Source organism: Ammospiza nelsoni, chromosome 13 (genome assembly GCF_027579445.1).
Source record: "Ammospiza nelsoni isolate bAmmNel1 chromosome 13, bAmmNel1.pri, whole genome shotgun sequence".
Lineage (NCBI taxonomy): Eukaryota > Metazoa > Chordata > Aves > Passeriformes > Passerellidae > Ammospiza > Ammospiza nelsoni.
Window position 1 is genome coordinate 11,122,095 of NC_080645.1, and position 18,545 is coordinate 11,140,639.

The 18,545-nt window shown below is 43.5% G+C and overlaps 1 protein-coding gene across 1 annotated transcript in view; it reads right to left on the reverse strand.

The window, feature by feature from the left end:
- Nucleotides 1–16,353, reverse strand: part of TOX3 (TOX high mobility group box family member 3) — a 73,506-nt gene extending 57,153 nt beyond the window's left edge. Inside the window, exon 1 of the mRNA XM_059481599.1 lies at nucleotides 16,200–16,353. Coding sequence (XP_059337582.1) covers nucleotides 16,200–16,301 — 102 coding nt within the window. The 5' untranslated portion in view covers nucleotides 16,302–16,353. The remainder of the gene's footprint in view (nucleotides 1–16,199) is intronic.
- Nucleotides 16,354–18,545: the final 2,192 nt, after the last annotated feature.

Consider the following 18,545-nt stretch of genomic DNA (forward strand, 5'->3'; position numbering starts at 1 on the left):
AGTCAAGGTTTAATTTACTACAATACAGGTGGTGACTGGGGGAGAGGTTTGGGCATGTGACATTTTAAAGGACTTCATTGCCACAACCATAACATCCAACCGCTGAAAATCAGATCCTTTTCTAGTGCCTTAAATGTAAAATCCAAACCATCCTACAATGAACATTTTTGGTACCATTACATAGCACAGAGATTTAGGTTGGAACTAGGACTTTGAAAAACATCAAATTATCCAATGTATGATTTTAAAGTTCAGCACATTCCCTATTCCTCTCACACATGGGCACTTTCGTCAGTTCATGCAACCAGCACCTGGCACCAGCTACAGAGGAAGAAGAAATGTAGCATACAGTAATTAACATCTACTAAAGTTAAAAGCTTCCTCCAAAAACCTTCTTCCAAGAATGCTGTGCACAATAAAGTTTTATTTTCTAGGAAAACTACTTTACATCTCCAAATTTGTGCTGCTACTGTGATTTGTTTTTCTGTGTATCAAAAGCAACAGGGTTTCTAGGAAATTCTGATGTTTGAACAACCTTCCTTTAGATGAATTTCTCTAAAGAGTACTATAGAGAATAAAAACTGAATTATCATGTGGATGGAATTCTGAAGAAGGAAAGAAGAAACTCTAAAACTTTATTATAGAAGCAACAGCCAAGTCACATATATGAAAAGCTAACAGTACCAGCGACACCTATTCCAGATTGGAGTTTCAAATAAAGTCTTTACACACTTTTTTCCTACACTGTAACCACTGCCAAACCAAACTGATGGGCTCCATTTTAGAAATCCCTTACAGCAAGGTTACATGGAACTAAGCAAAAATTGCTTGTCTTAGGATGAGTTAATATGCATCTACAAAGGCAGGGGGATCCAGGCAGCTGCATCAAATCACCATGGTCTGACAGGTCACAGTGACCAGCTCACTGCCCCTGGAGAGACAACTCCTCCCAGCAGAGCAGAGATGGCTATCCTGGATGGTTATCCTGGATGGTTATCCCAGCAGAGCAGAGATGGCTATCCTGGATGGTTATCCCAGCAGAGCAGAGATGGCTATCCTGGATGGCTATCCTGGATGGTTATCCTGGATGGCTATCCCAGCAGAGCAGGGATGGTTATCCTGGATGATTATCCTGGATGGTTATCCGAGCAGAGCAGGGATGGCTATCCTGGATGGTTATCCCAGCAGAGCAGGGATGGTTATCCTGGATGGTTATCATCCCAGCAGAGCAGAGATGGTTATCCTGGATGATTATCCTGGATGGTTATCCCAGCAGAGCAGAGATGGCTATCCTGGATGGTTATCCTGGATGGTTATCCCAGCAGAGCAGGGATGGTTATCCCAGATGATTATCCTGGATGGTTATCCCAACAGAGCAGAGATGGTTATCCTGGATGGTTATCCCAGCAGAGCAGGGATGGTTATCCTGGATGATTATCCTGGATGGTTATCATCCCAGCAGAGCAGGGATGGTTATCCTGGATGTGGAACAAGTGTTTCATTCTCCCACTGCAGGGCCCTGCCAAGCAGAGGCTGAGGCAGTGCCACCCTTCCAGACCTGTTTTTCTACAACAGTGCAAGGAGCATCAAATTGATCTTTGCTGCCTATTCACCTTGTGCAGCCTTAGGAAGGAACATCAGGAGATCTCTAATCCGAGCTCTGCTCAAATTACAGCCACACCAAACTGAGGAACTTCTTGCTTGGGGCTTTTCCTCATTCTGGTCTTAAGAACCATCAAAGATTTTGGGCAACCTCTTCCAATACTCCGTTATCCTCAAAGTGATTTTTTCCTCTTTTCATCCAGCCTGAAACTCTCATTTCAGCTTGTGCCTGTTACCACTCTACCTCCAACCATGAACCCTTGTGCAGAGCTGCCCCATGTCCTCACAGGTACAGGGGATGCTGCCAAGTCCCCTGAAGTCTCTCCTTCCCCAGGCTAGTCCAGCCCTGGTCCCTGAGCCCCAGGTACTGGCCACAGTGCAGGCTGTCACTGCAGGTTTTTCTGTTTCTGTCCACCACTGGTCCTTGCTGAGATGAGCTTCCCTGCCAGCCAGACCCCACCCTGTATCTCTCAAACCAGTACCCCAAAATCAGTGTTTGATGCATTAGGCCAATGATGAATGCTTTGTTATCAAGCTCCAGGGGTCTGGGATGCTACAAAAGCCCCAGGTATTCCCTTTTCTAAAGTCCACTTAAGAAGAAAAATAATCTTTCTTTCAACTAGATAAAACACTTCATTACCCATTCTGATGCACAAGCATAAACAAATAAAATCCCACTGTTAGTACTTAGCAGCTAAAGTAAGAAGAATAATTACTTCAGACAATTGAGGTTTTGAAGAAAACTTTTATATCAGCTACAGTCACCTGCTTTAAAGTTTACATTTCAAGTATTTCAACCTACTCTTCAAAAAAAGACAAAGTTAGAATCTTATTGAAAAAAATCTACACTGGTTTTTAATCACATTTTAAAAAAATTAATATAATTAATATAATAATTAATTAGCACAAAATTAATATAATTGTCTTGGGACATATTAAGAATTAGCAGCAATGAAATTTGACAATAAGATTTTTGCAATTAAACTGCCTTATAACCAAGCAGCACATCTTCACACTGTATTTCAGAGCTCAGTAATTCCCACAAAATCATGCTGCAAATGCAAATAATCAGCTACCTAAACATGAGGCTACCAGTGTTCAGAAGGAGCCATCTAATTCTTAAAACCTCAGAACTAGCAGATATTTACTACTGTTAAATTTTTCTGAACTTCTGAGATTAATCTACAGGTTTTTGAGTCTGAAACACAAAACCACTTCAGCCAAATGATCCCTTCCAAAAACATCAGTGTGTCACATCTCCAGGGCTATGAATGAGAGGCTTTCAAAGAGATCTGAGATCTACCAGGTCTTTGTGCCACACACTTGGGCACTCTCTGCTAGAAACAATAACTAAACTGATTCCACTCCAGCTGAAGAATTCTCAAGATGCTGTTTGTTGACATACAACTTCTGCAGTTTCACCCTTATTTCATGTGATTTTTCAAAGAAAATTACTTGGATGAAGTTTCAATTTTATATACTCCAACCAGAGGACCATTTCAAGAAGCCAACAGATAATCATTGTTTAAAAAGAACAAACACACTGCCCACATTTTTCTATCATGTAACAGGCCTGGAAAAGGACATACAGGGAACAAAATTATTACATCAATTAGAAAGATATGATGTTTATAATAATGATGGCAATAGAGGACAGTAGAAATTTCCCTAAAAGAGTAGATAAATAAGTATGCCTGGTTGTTTTTTTTTTTGTGCACTGAACTAAAAATATAATCCAGCACAAAGCATATTTCCTGGGAGTGCTGCGTTCTCAAAACCTGAGGCAGCTACCAGTTAGCAGAGCAGGGAGGTGAGGAAGCAGATGATTACCTGATGTGCACTTGCAAAACACCCACATCCAGACAAACTATCTAATGATTTAGTACCACACTTCTAGAGATTGTCAAGGCTCCAGATGTGGAACGTTCCACCACCTCAGATGTTTAAAGGCCTTTCCCTTTCTACTCATCACCACCAAGGAAAAGCTCACCACTTCTGAAGGAAGAACTGGATAGCCTCTGTACGTTCATTAAGAGATACAAGATAACTACCCACCATCTATAAATCTCATTTCTAATTGTTTTCCCTTATATAATTAGACTTCAGACATGAATTTTCTTTACTAGCTGTTATGCAATACTCCAAAGTTATTATTAAGTGTGTAAGTAACTATCACATCTATGTGGCCCTGTCCAGTCTCACAGACTCCCTCTAAGACTCACAGAGTGTGTAACACAAATTCAGTATCACATATTTAGGAAGGTAAAGATGAAACATAAAAGAACAACATTAAACAAGATTAAAAGTACAGCCAACCCCATGGCCTGTGTTTCACCCATCCAGATGACATTTAGCACCTACCCTGAGCATCAACCTTAAAAGTGATTAGTGCTCCTTCCTTATGCAAGGGCTGCCTCAGCAGCTCAGCCCTCTGGAGAGAAAGGCTTTCGTCTCCTTCTCACTCTGTGCTCATGGCCAGGGTTTATACAGCCATGCTTGGAACAACACTCCTTTCTTTCTCACCCTGCATTTTCCATTATTAATGTTAGGCCATAGATACTGTCTCTTACATTTTCTTCTTGTAAGGAAAACAAATTCTCCAGTATAAGGCACTTATTTAAAAAAACAACTCTAAACTTTTTTGCCAGACCTGCAATTCTGTGTGTCAGTTCTCTCATGCTTCAGACATGAAAATTGTTTATACCTTTGCAGATGAGTGTAGCATTTTCCTTCATTTTTGTTGGGTATCTAAGCCAGAGAAAACATAATAATCATTCATTTATTTAGTAAAAGTACAGACAAAACCAGTGAAATGTGTTGGTTCTGGTGAGGATGAGAGGCCCAGCAGAAGAGGTGTTTCCCACCAGCCAGAGCCAGCACTGACCAACACTGCAGCCTGTCCTCACATAACATAGCAGCAGCAGCACTGACTCCTTTGTCTTGCCAGCAGGTACAAAGAACTGCCTTTATCCTTTTAGGAAATGAGTGGTCCAGTGCCCAAAAACCACTATTTCAAAATACACCCTGTGAGCTGAATTTTTCCCAGCAAGTTTATGAAGCTCAATTCAAAAGCAGATACAACTCTCTTGTTTAAAGAGAGTACATTCCTATGTGCAAGAGCAGGATTGCACCCTTTCCTTTTGAATCCACAGAAGATTTTCTTACAAAGTAAGGATGAGAAAGAAAAAGCTGAATATGTTTTAAATCAGTTCTTACATGAAGTTCAGTTTGTCTCATTGATTGATTATTTTTTTAAAGATAAACATAAATCAGCTTCACAGGGAAAACTTCAGTAGCTGGGATCAATAAGCAACTGGCCTTGCTCTAGCATACATACTGAGATTCGTCATCTAAAATCTTCTTATTTCTTATTTCTGCATTCAAAGACCCCTGGATACTTGAGTTTTGGGGAAAAAAGCTGCAGATACAAGCTCCTTTGTTTGGGTGCCATAAACAAACTGAACCAAGAAGCAAAGATGAGCTTGGCCTCTTTCTTTTGATCAAATAAGAAGCAAAGATCAGTTCTTTAAAATCTAGGGAAAACTTTTTAATGAGAATAACAGGTATTTTTGCCCCCTTCTATTCCTGCTTCTTGCCAACAAAAGAAAGAAGTTTAAGAACTCAGAGAGACTGAAAACACTTGATCCTCCAATTGTAAATATTTAGCAGTGTTCCCAAGGGACTACTCCCTCTTTGTCCCCAAGGTGTTTCACATCCCTTTTTCTATCCTTTTAAATCAACAAATGGCCATTTCCTTTGGCAACAGGTAATGCAAAGACTGCTTCCGACCACAGAAGTGTGGAAGATAAAGCAAAACTCCAAGAATGAGCAAAATAAGCAGAACTGGGGGAAAAAATCATTAAAAAGAAGAAGATCAAAGATTTCTCACTGTTAAAATTCTGTGTCAGATGGGTGGTGCATTGGTTGTACTCACTGCAGCTGCAAAGTATCAATCTGATTTCATGAGCCTGAAGGTGCAGAATCACTTTCCTCCATGGATATTGTCCCTTCTGCTTTCACATTTATTTTAAAAGAAAAAAGGTTACATCTGGGGGATCAGAAAGGAAAATGTATCCTTTGTATCAGATCTCACCCACACAGAGAATAAATGAAACTCACAAGATCTACAAATGCTTTATTTAGTCTAGAAGTATATGGATAGATACTTTTGCTATTATGATTTCTAGACTTTATCCTTTCATATGCATTTAAAATACTCCATTGACGTCATGGTATTTTAATGGAGTCCTTTTTGAGTCACAGAAACACTCAGAATGAGGCATAACAACAGTGTTCACCTGCAGTTAGTCATAATAAATCAAGCTTTTTATCACTGTCTCGCACTTATGCCTCATGATGGAATAACCTTAAAAGCTTCTATTTAGAAATAATTCTGCATAAACACACAAATGACAGGGAATATGATGCAGAGTGCACTATAACGGAACTCAGTTAGTTAGCAATCCAAATGTTACAAGCCATCATAAGGAGCCCCATGATCTCCAAAGAAGATCTTTGTATCCCAATGTAAATATTCTGTGCAGGAGCAAAGGGCCCCTCCCCACATTTCCCAAGCAGTGGAACTGTGTTAGAACTGGTGCAAACCAATACACATTGTCTGAACTTTAAAAATGTGTGGCTGTCCAAGAGTCACGTTTTCAATTTCACATTTATTAGTTGCATGTATTACAAGCAATAGCTGCCAATTTTCTTCACAAAACCCAACACAAACCTCAAAAACAAACAAACAAATAAAAAAACCCCACAACAACAAAAACCAAAAAACCAAGCCCTTTAATATGTTATCAAGTGAAGAATCAGGATTCTTTTCTGGTATGTAAACTCTCCACCAGACTATTAACAGAAGGGCAAATTCCGAGACCTCTCTTGAAACATTGCTATTTACTAGAGACAAGAATACAGGAGATAGGCAGCATACTCCTATGATATGTTATCACCAGCAATATATTTGTGCTGATAGAAGTCAAAGCCAATCTTCACCATCCCTACTCAAACACTTTCTAGCAGAGAAGACAGAAAAAGGCTGCTATCCTATCACAAGTTGTTTGCCAACTAAATTTAGAAAAACAGTTTTCTACTTAAACTGGGCAAGCTATAGCTGCAGATTGAAGCAAAATAAACACAGAAGCTCACACTACCATTCTATAGCTGTTTGTTGTGAAGAATTACAGGTAGAAGAGTAAGATTGATCTCTAGGCTGCACACTGGACACACCACACACCTGTGTATGCACAACACCGAAGTTCTGTGTGTTTGCCTGCTTGAGTAGGTATTTCATGAAGATATTTTCCTTTCATATCATCTCTGATTAATCACTCTGAGTCATATTTAGGCCCGTCTTTCACCTAATTCAGTCTGAGCTGCACAAACACCAAGGTTCTGTCCCAGCTGTGGTGGCTCCAAGGATGTCAGGTTTTTGCTATGTGCCATCAGCCAGCCCAAGGCAGAGCCATGAGGAGATGAGAAAACCACCCAAGGAATGACAAAGGTACCCACAAAGCTGATTCCAGGAAGGGAAAATCTCAGAACAAACCATTGTTTCCATCAGCAGGCCAGTGAGAGCAGGGGGCACTGAACCTCAGCACTGCAGCCACCGACACGCAGGGATGGCTGACTCAGAGTGCTGGGGCAGACCCAGGTGAGACAACCCTGGGAACTGAGACTGAGGGCTTGTCGCATCCTTGAAACAATTACAGAAGCCACACAACACCCAATGCACCTTACAACATCATCCAAGACCCCGGCACAGAGCTGTTACATTAAAAGAGGCTTAGATGGAAGTATGAGAATGAAACAAAGGCCCTTCTGCTCTGTCATAAACAGCAGGTAGATCTCTATCGTGGAAGCAGTGATGCAAGCCACTGTTTAGGAAGCCTGGCTGCCCTGTGTGACATAACATCTGATTTACCACTCCACATACTCTCCTTGGGTCTCAGCTGCACCACCACGGGAGCATAAAGATAGCTCTAAGTAGGATTTAAAAACGTCAGGAGGAATGGATAGCAGAAGCATCTGTTAGATCCTTTTATTTAACAATATCCTGAAATTGCAAATTATTTGGAAGGACAAAATAAATTGATACAAATGACTTCATCTTATCATTTGCAACGTAGCAATTGGACACCCTCATAAAACCACAAAGAGAAAGTCACATAGGCATAAACATATTATTTACTCTCACGATTGCTTTGCAGTGCAAATCTATAATAAGCTCTTGTGTTTGCACCTCACAGTGTATTTACATGTATGGTCCAGTGTAGTTTTGAGGTCAGTCTTGTTTTTACTAAAAGTTCTGCTGTGAAAAAGAGCAAAGAATGCATCATAAACTTCTGGGGGTTTTACCACATGTATAGAATAGGCTTTTTTAAAATACAACATATTTCAAACTGTATCAAGCAAAACAACAGGAGAAAAAAGAACCATGTTGGTTGTTGGTAGGAAACCACAACTACCAAGATTTTTGCTACCAAAGATAAATAGCACAATAGCCCCATATTTACACAGCCACCACCTATTATAGTCATCATTTCAGCCACGTGCTTTTTAGGAAACCACAAAAGTAACAGCACTAACCTATTAAAGCAAACAAAATGATTATTTTTCCTTGCCTAATAAAATTCTTATTTATTTAAAGAATGCAAATAGAGGATTGTTAATCCCCTATCAGGTAAACAGCTTGCTGATAAAAGTACAGTTTAACAAAAGCATTTTATTAATAACAAATTCTATTAAGAACAAGTACTGAAATACAATATCTCAAACCATTCACAAATTCAACTATTTGTGTAAGCCTTATAACCATGAGGAGAGTAGCATAAAAAGAATGGCAGATAAATATGATCTGCTCTGAAAATAAGCTACTCCAACATTCAGCAATTGATTTTTGCATGGTTTTAACACCATTTTCTTATCAAAATTAGACAGCTAATCAATACTGAGGTGTTTAAGTATGTCCTGAACCTACAAACCTTTATATAATTCAGTGACTTTGAATACAGGCATTGTCCCATTGGGATAGAAAAGATGATTCATAAAGCCTATGTTGTTTCCTTCCAAAAAATGCACAAAACCCCCACAACAAAAACCAAAAACAAACAAAGCCCCACCCCAAAAAAAAAAAAAAAAAAAAAACACTACTTTATTAACTTGGATGTCTAAAACTATTTAGATTTTAGTTCCCATCTAAATTCCCTCATATTAACTGCTCAGAGAATTACAATACTAACTATAACCACATGGAATGCCAAACACAGCAGAGCTTCTCTTGACAAAATTTCTTAAGGAAATCAAAGGGAGAGATGAAGACACCTCGCCTCAAGTGATCTCAGCCATCTGCACATAGACTTCATTTTCCACAAATCCTACCATGCTGGTAATTTTATGTATTTCCAACCTTTTGTTAGGTTCTCCAGTTGATCAGAGCTCTTCAGAATATTCACTGTAGAGAAGGAAAATTCAATGCAAATGTATCTGTCTGAGAAATTGCTGCTTTAACACAATGATTTAACATAACCATCACTTACATATGTGGTAAAGCAGAGCAGGGAAGGGAGGAGATCCCTGTGCTGCTGCCTCTGCAGCTCTCACCCCAGCCAGCAGCTGGGACCTCTGATCCCTTATTTCAGAGGTTACCAGTCCAAGTCCTGCCTTTGTTTTTAACCTATGACACAACCCACTGTTTTCCACGTTATTCTCAGCTCTCACAAGTCTTTGGCCAGGAACAATAACATGTGGCTCTGTGACCCAGACAGTGAGAAGGGCTGTTACTTTAAAACAGTGAAAATAAAACATTGAATGGATAAAAATTTCTCCTGTGAAATACCAAGGTCAGGCCTGATCTAATGAACATGGAAGTAAGGGAAAAATGCTCACACTGAATGGGTCTTCTATGGATGTAAAAACCACAAGGGATACAAGGGATACTTTCAACTTACATTTTTTGAGAATGGATTGCTTTTCTTTCTCTCTTGATATGGAGCTTTTCAACCAAATGTGGCTGCTGGGCAAACTGGTTGTGCAGGAATAAACAGCAAACACTGATGCCAAGAGCTGGAACATGAACTATACAAACAAACTGAAAACTAGATGAACTGTTTGCTTAAAACAGTTTTCAATTATAAACTAACATTGTCTATTTTCAGTAGCACACCTTTGCCAACACAACTCAGTCTGCAGCATGGGTCAATCATTCTTCCAGCACTCTGCTCATAAGACTCAGTTATTTTTAATGCGATGAAAATAATATTTTCAGTTAATCTGCCCATTACCATGAAGTGAATGAAGAAGTTCATGAAAACATCTGTTTGGATATTCAAGGTTACCCATGGCAGAAGCAGCTGTGTAATGAAAGTCTCCCCTTTTGGTTTTAATATTTCAGCTGCCCTGTAATGCCTGTGATTTTGAATACATTGTTTCAGGTGCAAACAGAGAGAATACATTCAAAACAGGATTTGGACTGTTTCGACACATGCTAACATCAGTGGAAAAGATGTGAAATAGAAATCTTGTTACAAAAATAAAAAATGAATAACGTGGCAGCAAGCATGATCTCATCTAAGTCTTCATCTGAACAGAGCACAGAGGCAAAGACCAGAAGGCTCTTGTGTGACATTGCTATCTAAAGTCCTGATTAGATTTTCACCTCAGAGTTCTCAATTTTGGTAGCAATCATCACAAAGATACTGTGGTGACTGGCACTCTATAAATACATCACACAGACAGGTAACAGTACAGAACACAGCTATCAGATAAGAGTGTGAAGCATTTGAAAATTCAACCCTGCCATTAGGTCTGCATAACAGTACTCAATTTTACAGCGGTGGAAAAGTGATTACAGATAAAGAGGTAGGATTAGTGCTGTACAAATTCTTCTCCTCTTAAATTTGATCATCATCGTTCAGTAGCATTACTTAGGTTTTTGAGGAGTATCAGAATTCAACAAATACACAGGCATGTATTAACTGTAAATTTAATAAAAGCTGCAGCACAAACCACAGGTCACAGTTTGACTGGCCTTGCTTTGTCAGACACTGCACAAAACTGCAACAAATGAATCACACAACTGAGAGCCTCTCCTGAGTATCTGCCAAAGAACAGAGGCCGATATTTCCTGTGCTTCTATTTTAGATTTTATTATAAATTTGCAATAATTCATTAAAGGTTAGGCTGGACTGGGTACCTGTCTGTGAAGTACAAGGTGGTGTACTACGGGTGGTACCATGGGAATGAGGTTCTTGTCATCCCAGTGGATTTGGTCAATGTTTCCTCATTCCAGGTGTAAAGTGGAGCTCCATGTCCATGGCACACACACTCCAGAGTTGTGATTGCTACAAAATATCACTGTTTTAAAAACTGCACCCACTAATGATTTCCATACATATCTTAAGTACTCTAAGTATCTCCTAAGCATTACATTCAAACTCTTCACGGATTACTGTATTCTTGCAAGCATCTCACTGATCTGGCTGTAACCCACTGTAATGAAAACATCTAAAAATATTTCTAAAAATTGACTTCCACAAAGTATATTTGTTATACAATCAACTCTCAACCAGCAAATGGTACATTGAGTATAGGAGCTGAATTATGAATTATGTGAGCAACAGAAGAACTGTACACTGCACAGTCCAGTCAGTGTCCCCATTACAGGTGTTCATTCTGAGCACCACAGGTTCTTGCCCAGCTGTGGCACACAGGGGTTCCTGTTTCACAGCCAGCTCTCAGCTATGGCAGAAAACCTCAGGGGTGACTCTGCCTGCAAAGCAGCATAATGCAAGGTGGGGTGATGATACAAATTGTAATTTTCATTCTGGTGGACATACTCATATGACCATTTCACTCCCTCTTCCAGGGACTAGGAATTATATATCCAACAATTTTAGGGCTGGACTGGACAGACAAATATTTTGGGAATTTTTTTGCTCCCTAGCAGTAGTTGCCTACACAGTCCTGAGGTTTTGAGATATCCAAGGCAGGAGCTGGCTGTTCTGGGAAAGAAGCAGTTGAGCACACTTGCCACGTGTGCCAGATGATCAGTGGAAAATGCTGGTGATAAAATATCATTTACTGAGTTGACACTGAACAGAAAGTTCCCAATCCCCTGCCTAAGCTGTCTCCAACACAACCTGTATTTGTGTCTGTGCTACACACCTCTCATTTTTGGGAGCTGCCTGGTGCTTTGTGGCCCTGTGCCACCTCTGCCATGGTCAGGCTCTGGACACACACACAGGAGCTCAGCACAGAGCAGCAGAGCAGAGCCCAGATGTAAACAGGCATATCTGCAGGGCAGCTGATGGGTGAGCATGGAGCTTTCCATCTTAGCAACATACATGCACCCATTGTCTCCCACCATCTGCTGCAGGAGAGGAAAACCTATGCATATAGAGCCACACTAAATTTGCAAGAAGAGCAGTTTTAAATTATTTGCATAACTGTAATCCACTTTTTCCTAACAACACACTAATAGGAATGACTTAGAGCCCCAGTTTAGCTGCTACTAAACTACTGCTGTCTTTGCTTTACCTCTGGAAGAACAAGATAAACTTCCTGAGCTTCCTTTGTAAAATGAAAAATATTTCAGCCAAAAACATCAAGCTCTGACAATCTCATATGTATGGTAGTGCCTAAATTAAGGTATGTGTGTTTGAAATTTGTATCCTTCAAGGACAATCTGTGTAGTAGAGATAAACGTTATAAAATGCACGCAGTTAAATAATGAAATAAGGATTCTGGAATTTAATATGATAACTCAAGCACTGAGCTGTATGTATTTAGGTTTTGGAGTTTTCACTTTTTCCAAATGGCATTATAAGAATTACAGCTCCTTTAAAAAAAAAAAAAAAAAAAAAAAAAAACCAAAAAAAACCCCAAAACCACATGTATATGCCAGGATGAATACTAGTTTCCTAAATATTTTTAGTACAAGACATATAATTTACTCAATAAGTGAAAAAGTTTGTTTAGAAAAGCTACTCAACTGTACTGAATGTCCAAAATCATTCTCCATCTGCAGAACCATAAAAGGGCTCAAAACAGAAGCAGAATGTTTTACAACAGCTGGTCTCTTTCAACTTTCTGTAATTTTTATAGCTCCTTTTTGGTGAATTTTTTTTTTAGTATACTGCAGCAGGATTCTTCTAGAAGCAGGCAAACCATGGTTTCACTTGTGCAATTCCATGGAGCAGAAGTGGATCCCTGTTATCCTGAACCAGGCACACACATGCAGGGTCAAGTAATGCACTCTCACATCAGGGCTGAAAACTTATCAAATATGGCCCTGATCCAGCAAAGCACTTAAGCACATGCTTTACTTTAAACATGTAAGTAATCCTATTAGGGCAAATGAGATTCAGCATAAACCACTGGACTGAATCTCAGAATACCTTGGTTGTGGCCCTGATTATGTCAGTGACCGACTGGGTAACCTTGGACAAATCACTGCACTTCTGTGCCCCTGTTTCCTCTTCTGCCCTCTCCATGTGCACCACCTCCCCAAAAGAGTCCCAGTGGATCTCCCAGAAACTGCTGCACTGCCAGTGGTGGCAGGATTGTGGATGTACACCAGTCCATTTCAAACACCTGTCTTGCACTCAAGGCTAACTCTTCTCCAAAACACCCCAAGATGACGTCCCTCACCCTCAGGTCTTCTTATCCAGTCCTGAGCACCAATTTCAAAGCACAACGTTGCACTTAGAAAGCAGCTGGGGTGGAATCCAGCCAAGGCTATCTGCACAAGGCCAGCACAGCTCCTCAGCATGCCTGGCTCCAAACCCAGGGCTCAGGATTCAGCTCCCCTCCCATCCCTGACCCCTCCTCACAGGGCACCCTGAGATCCCAAGTGCTGTCTGGGGGTTCACGGGTCAGTCTGCCACATTCCTGCCAGTGCTGCATCCACTGAAGGACAAAAACCCTGCACGCCTGGGAAATTCTGTTTAAAGCAGGCAGGTGGAAGGCAGCACTGTCTCACAGGGTGCAGTGTATTTGCACTAAAAGGTTTTAAATTTGATATTTTTAGACACTATGATGCAAGGTACAATTTTCCACAGGCAGGCCATATGCCATCAACTCTGTCTTAATGATCTTGAGAATATTTTCACATAAATAATTCTGCTTTTGCACATACATACAACCACCTAGTCTGTTTACTCTTGCCATCATGCTGCTTCCCAGCAGTTGTCACAGGCAATGTCACTGTCACAAGGAGAATAAGGATTCAGCTCCTAACAATGAAGCAGGCATGGATGAGTGGGCAGGACACTCAAATGAGTTTCAGAAAGACTTGAGGTGAAATACTGTTCCTAGTGAAATCAATAACAGTTCTCACATTTACTTCAGCAGAGTAAATATTTCAGCCCTTTTTTTCAGTGCCTTCTGGTCATCTCAGTACCTAACAGAACAATCATTTATTTTCCTTAGAAACACAGGGAAAAGGACAGAAGACAAGGAAAGCAAAGCAGGGAGGCAAGATATCAAAACAAATGTACTCTCTTTATCAGAATAATTAAAAACCCCACAAATTTACAATGACTCCTATAACTGCAGATTATAAACAATGCAGAAAATGAGATCAGATTAACACAGTTAGGCCTATCCTTTCTAGGAACTCATTCACAAATTCTTCTTCTGTCCTTGAAACACCTGTACACCACGTTGCTGTTTTGCCAGCTGAGCCAATGAAGAGCTCACAGCAGCAGCAACACAATTCTGCGTGTGTCAGCCCGCTCCAGATCAGGCCTTCTGCATACAAAGATATCTATTATAAGGCACAAGCATCATGAGCTGTACTCTGTTAATTAAAATATTTTCTGCTGCAGACTGGAAGCCTGGCCTACGAGGTACTTGCCAAAATTATGTTCAGGAGTACAGCAACTGAAATGTGTTTCTGAATAGGCCAAAAGTTAGTTACTTTTGACTTTTTCTGAATGCACACTCTGTTCTCTTTGTACAACGATGGGAAATAGAGTTAAAAGGTTATATGTAACTGTGCACTAGCAGCAAGCTAATGGACATGAGAAACTACTGATATTCACAAGATATTAAAAATTTTGGACGTACAAAGAAATGTAGAAAGAGCCTACAGAGTAACCTGCACCTGAGCTTGAATTGAGCGCACGCCTTGCACAACACAGCAAAGTCACAGAACAAGTGAAATTTACAGTAAACACGCCGGCTCCCAGCAAGCGTTGCAAGTTTCCAAAATTAGCCGGCTTATCAGCCAGCAGCGGACATTTAGGAGGCATTTCGGAGCTCCCGGAGCCCTCGGCAGCGCCCAGAGCAGCGCTGACATTCATTCCATCCCCGCCTCACGCCCTGCGCGCTCCGCTCCGCGCTAACAAAGCGCACAGCGCGGGCGCATGCGCGGGCCCCGCGGCCGGACAGACAGCTGGACACGGGCCGGACAGCTGGACACGGGCCGGACAGCGCGCCCCGCCTGCCCAAGGCCAGCAGCAGCGGCCCCGGTGGACATCAGCCCGCAGAGCGACACCCACGGCACCCAGCCAGGCGCGATTGCTCCGGGAGAAAGTTTTCTCCAGCCCCTGAATCTATCTGAACGCCACGTTACTTCTGTCTCTGAATTTCAGCAAAGTTTGTCTCTTCGTTTTGAAAAAAAAACCAAACCAGGATTTAACGCAAGTTCAGGCTTCATGCAGCACCCTTCTTTTCCCCAGCATCTCATACAGCGCCTCACAAAAGGCCCCAGAGGTTGGCCAAACATAGCACCAGGAAAAACACAGCGTGAAAGGGATCTTTATGTGCATGTGTGAGGGCCCAGTGCTAATAGCTCAATGTGCTATTGACACATCACAGTGCAAACAGCTAAGGCTTTTTCAAAATAGCGTGAGTCACAGTGTCATTCTCAACTTTGGGTAATTTGTGGTAATCATCCCCATATTATTAAAACATATTTCTGTAAATGAAGGTAAGACACTGGGAGATGACTATTGCTTGTAAGGTTTATTTCAAACACTGCACATGCCGCAGAGGTGTGAATAGACAGAAGTGGTACTGCAACTTCTGTGACAGCCCTCGCCAAAGCGGAGCGCTAGTTACCCTCCTGTACCAGCAGCTGATGCGCTTTTGGATAATCCTCCCGTTTGGATAATCCTCTAGTTAGGAACCGGCCGTAACAGAGCCGTGCTGAGCCGAGAGAACAGAGCAGAGGGAGGCTCCGTGCTCTCCTCCCAGGGCCGTCCGAGCCCACCGCGCTCTGCCCGACCCGCCGGGAGCCGCCCGGGGAAAGTTCGGCAAGTGCCGAGCCCAGCGCGAACGCTGCGCGCCCGGGACGCGCCTTTGTTCGCCGGCCACGGGGAGCAGCATCGCCTCCCCGAGCTCCTCCCGGCTGTCTGCCGCTCGCACCCACTGAACAGCCCGAGCACCGGCCCGAGGGCACGTTCCCCGGGGCGAGCCCCGCGCCCGGCCCCGCCGACCGCAACTTTGCGGGGCTGCGCATCCTCCGGCCCCGCGGAGAGCGGCGGGCGCACCGCCCCGGGCTCCGCGCATCCCCCAGCCCCGAGCCTCCCGCCCCGACGGAGCCCCGGGCAGCAGCACGAGGAATTAACACCCGCGGGAATAATCACCTTGTTGTAGTTGTAGTAACCCAAACACTGGGCAAAGTCCAGGTTGGAAGGGTCTCCGGGGAGCGCGCTGCCCGCCGCAGCCGGGTAAAATCTTACATCCATGCTGGAGATTCGGTCCACTTGGAGAGACCGCCGGGAGGTTTAATAGATCCACCTTCAAGTGCCTTCCCCGGGGCAGGGGCACGGGCGAAGCGCCGAGGGAGCGGAGCTGCGGGGCGCCGAGCCTGCCCGAGAGCGGGGACCGGGGGGCGGCGGGGACAGCGGGGGAAGAGGCGGCGGAAAAGTGCAGGTAAACAAGGAGGAGAAGAGAGCAGGATGAGAGGAGAGGTGGGCAGCGGACCCCAGGTGGATGGATGCCCGTCCACCTCGGCGGGAGGAGGGGAGGGGAGGGGAGGGGAGGGAAGGAGGGAGGGAGGGCTGTTGTTTTTTAAAAGCTCAGTGCCAAGCCACAGGCTTTGCCTCCGCATTCAGGAGCAGCTGCCGTACACAAAGGAGCCACGCGCCCGGCGCGGACGGACTGACGGACGGAGCGGCCGCCCGACAAAGGCGGGGGCACCGTCAGCGCCGGCGGAGCGGGACACGGCGGGGCCGCGGCCGCCCCGCGCTGCCGGGCAGGGGGCGCCTACCCCGGGCTCGGTGCAACAGGGCTGCGCTGGGCGGGCGCTGCGGGGCCAAGTGCCGAGCGAGCGGCGCCGCGCTGGCAGCGCTCCCGGCCCGCGCCCCTCCCCGCCCCGCCCGCCGCCGCTCCCCCGCCCGGGCCCTGCCCATGGCTGTCCTCGCTCCAGGAAGGGTCCAGGTGAGTAACTTTCACCGCTTCCACCAGTTTTCCGCCCTTTTTTTTTGGGGGGGGGGGGGGATAATGCACTTTTATCGATTCACATCGCTGCCTTGCTGCGTCAGTTTGGTAGCAGAAGAAACGAGGTTTTTCTAAGGTGCTGTCAGGAGCAAGACTTTAAACCTGCCTCGCTTACAGAAAGCTCCTCGCACTCTCAAAGTCTCCGGCTGATGAGTCAAAGCTACCCGCTAATAACCCAAATTTGTTTTGTCAGTCGTAGGCACAGCCCAGCCGTATCTGCTCCCTTGCACGGAGCTTTGCTGAGCCGAAAATCTGCTCCAGAACTTTTGGAGAAAACACTAAAGCAGCACAAGGCCGGCTAACTTTACAACTTGAGCCGTGCAGACAAGGTGCAAGGAAGAGGAATAGAAACGCCCTGGACGTCAAGGCTCCAGTGACAGGGAGAGGATTGATTTTTGGGTCTAGGGCAGATTCCTGGGCAGTTCTCAGGCCACTGAAAGTGTGCCCCAGATGGAGCTTCCTCCATTCAGCTGCAAAATAGCAATGGTAACATAAGTATACAAGGCTTAACTGTACAACAGCAGCAAGACCTTCTCTGGAGGACAGACATCCTTGGGCCCATGCTCAGTCCCCCTTCTGATGCCTGCCTCAGGAGCTGAGTGCCCCACACTTCGTCTCCAGGCATGATTCTTCACTGTCTAAAAACATCGGGAGCAAACTGTAAAACAGTCAACAGCTACATCATGTAGAAAGGAACATCTTCCCAGTTCCATTCCTAGAAATCTTCTGTTCAATATTTCTGGTGGCACAAGTAGCTCCTGGTTGCATAGGACATGCCAGATCACCCTTATTCAGGATATTGGTTCTGAAGTATCACACTTTGAAGCGAACATCTCTAGCATGGTATTTTGCACTAAGAGCAGAATTAAACATAGCACAGATACATATTTGTATTTCCATAGAGCATTCAGAATTTAACTTCCTAGAAAACTGTGTATGAATGGGTAAATGCCTCGATAGCAAAGATAACAGGCATACACTGTCACATACCTAATCCAATTTCATATTCATTATGGCAACTGTTCTTAACCGAAGGCAAAAGACTGCAAAATGTACTCTGTTACCAGGAGAGGAATGGTTAAGGCACATGCAGCACAGAATATTCACACAGGCACACCCCATATCAGTGGCAAAAAATTACTTATGCTCCTGAGAGAAACAAATTGTTCAGAAAAAGACAATGAAGACTGCAACATCACATCAGAGCATTCCTCCAACACAGTGATGGAAAAGTGGTGGTGTACAGGCACAGCAAACATCTTTCAACTGAGGCTGAAAGTAAAAGTAGAATTCTACCCAAGTACATGTTATATTAAACAGATTCTTAGGTGTAGGAACAGATCATTGCCCTCAAGTTCTGGACTGCTCTGCTCTATGAACACAGCTATTCCCCCCTGCCTAGCTCTGGGTCCCTGCACTTCTCATGAAACCTGAAAGCACATTTCCACTGAACTCAGAGGAAGCCTACACGAGTGAGGAATGAACAGCAA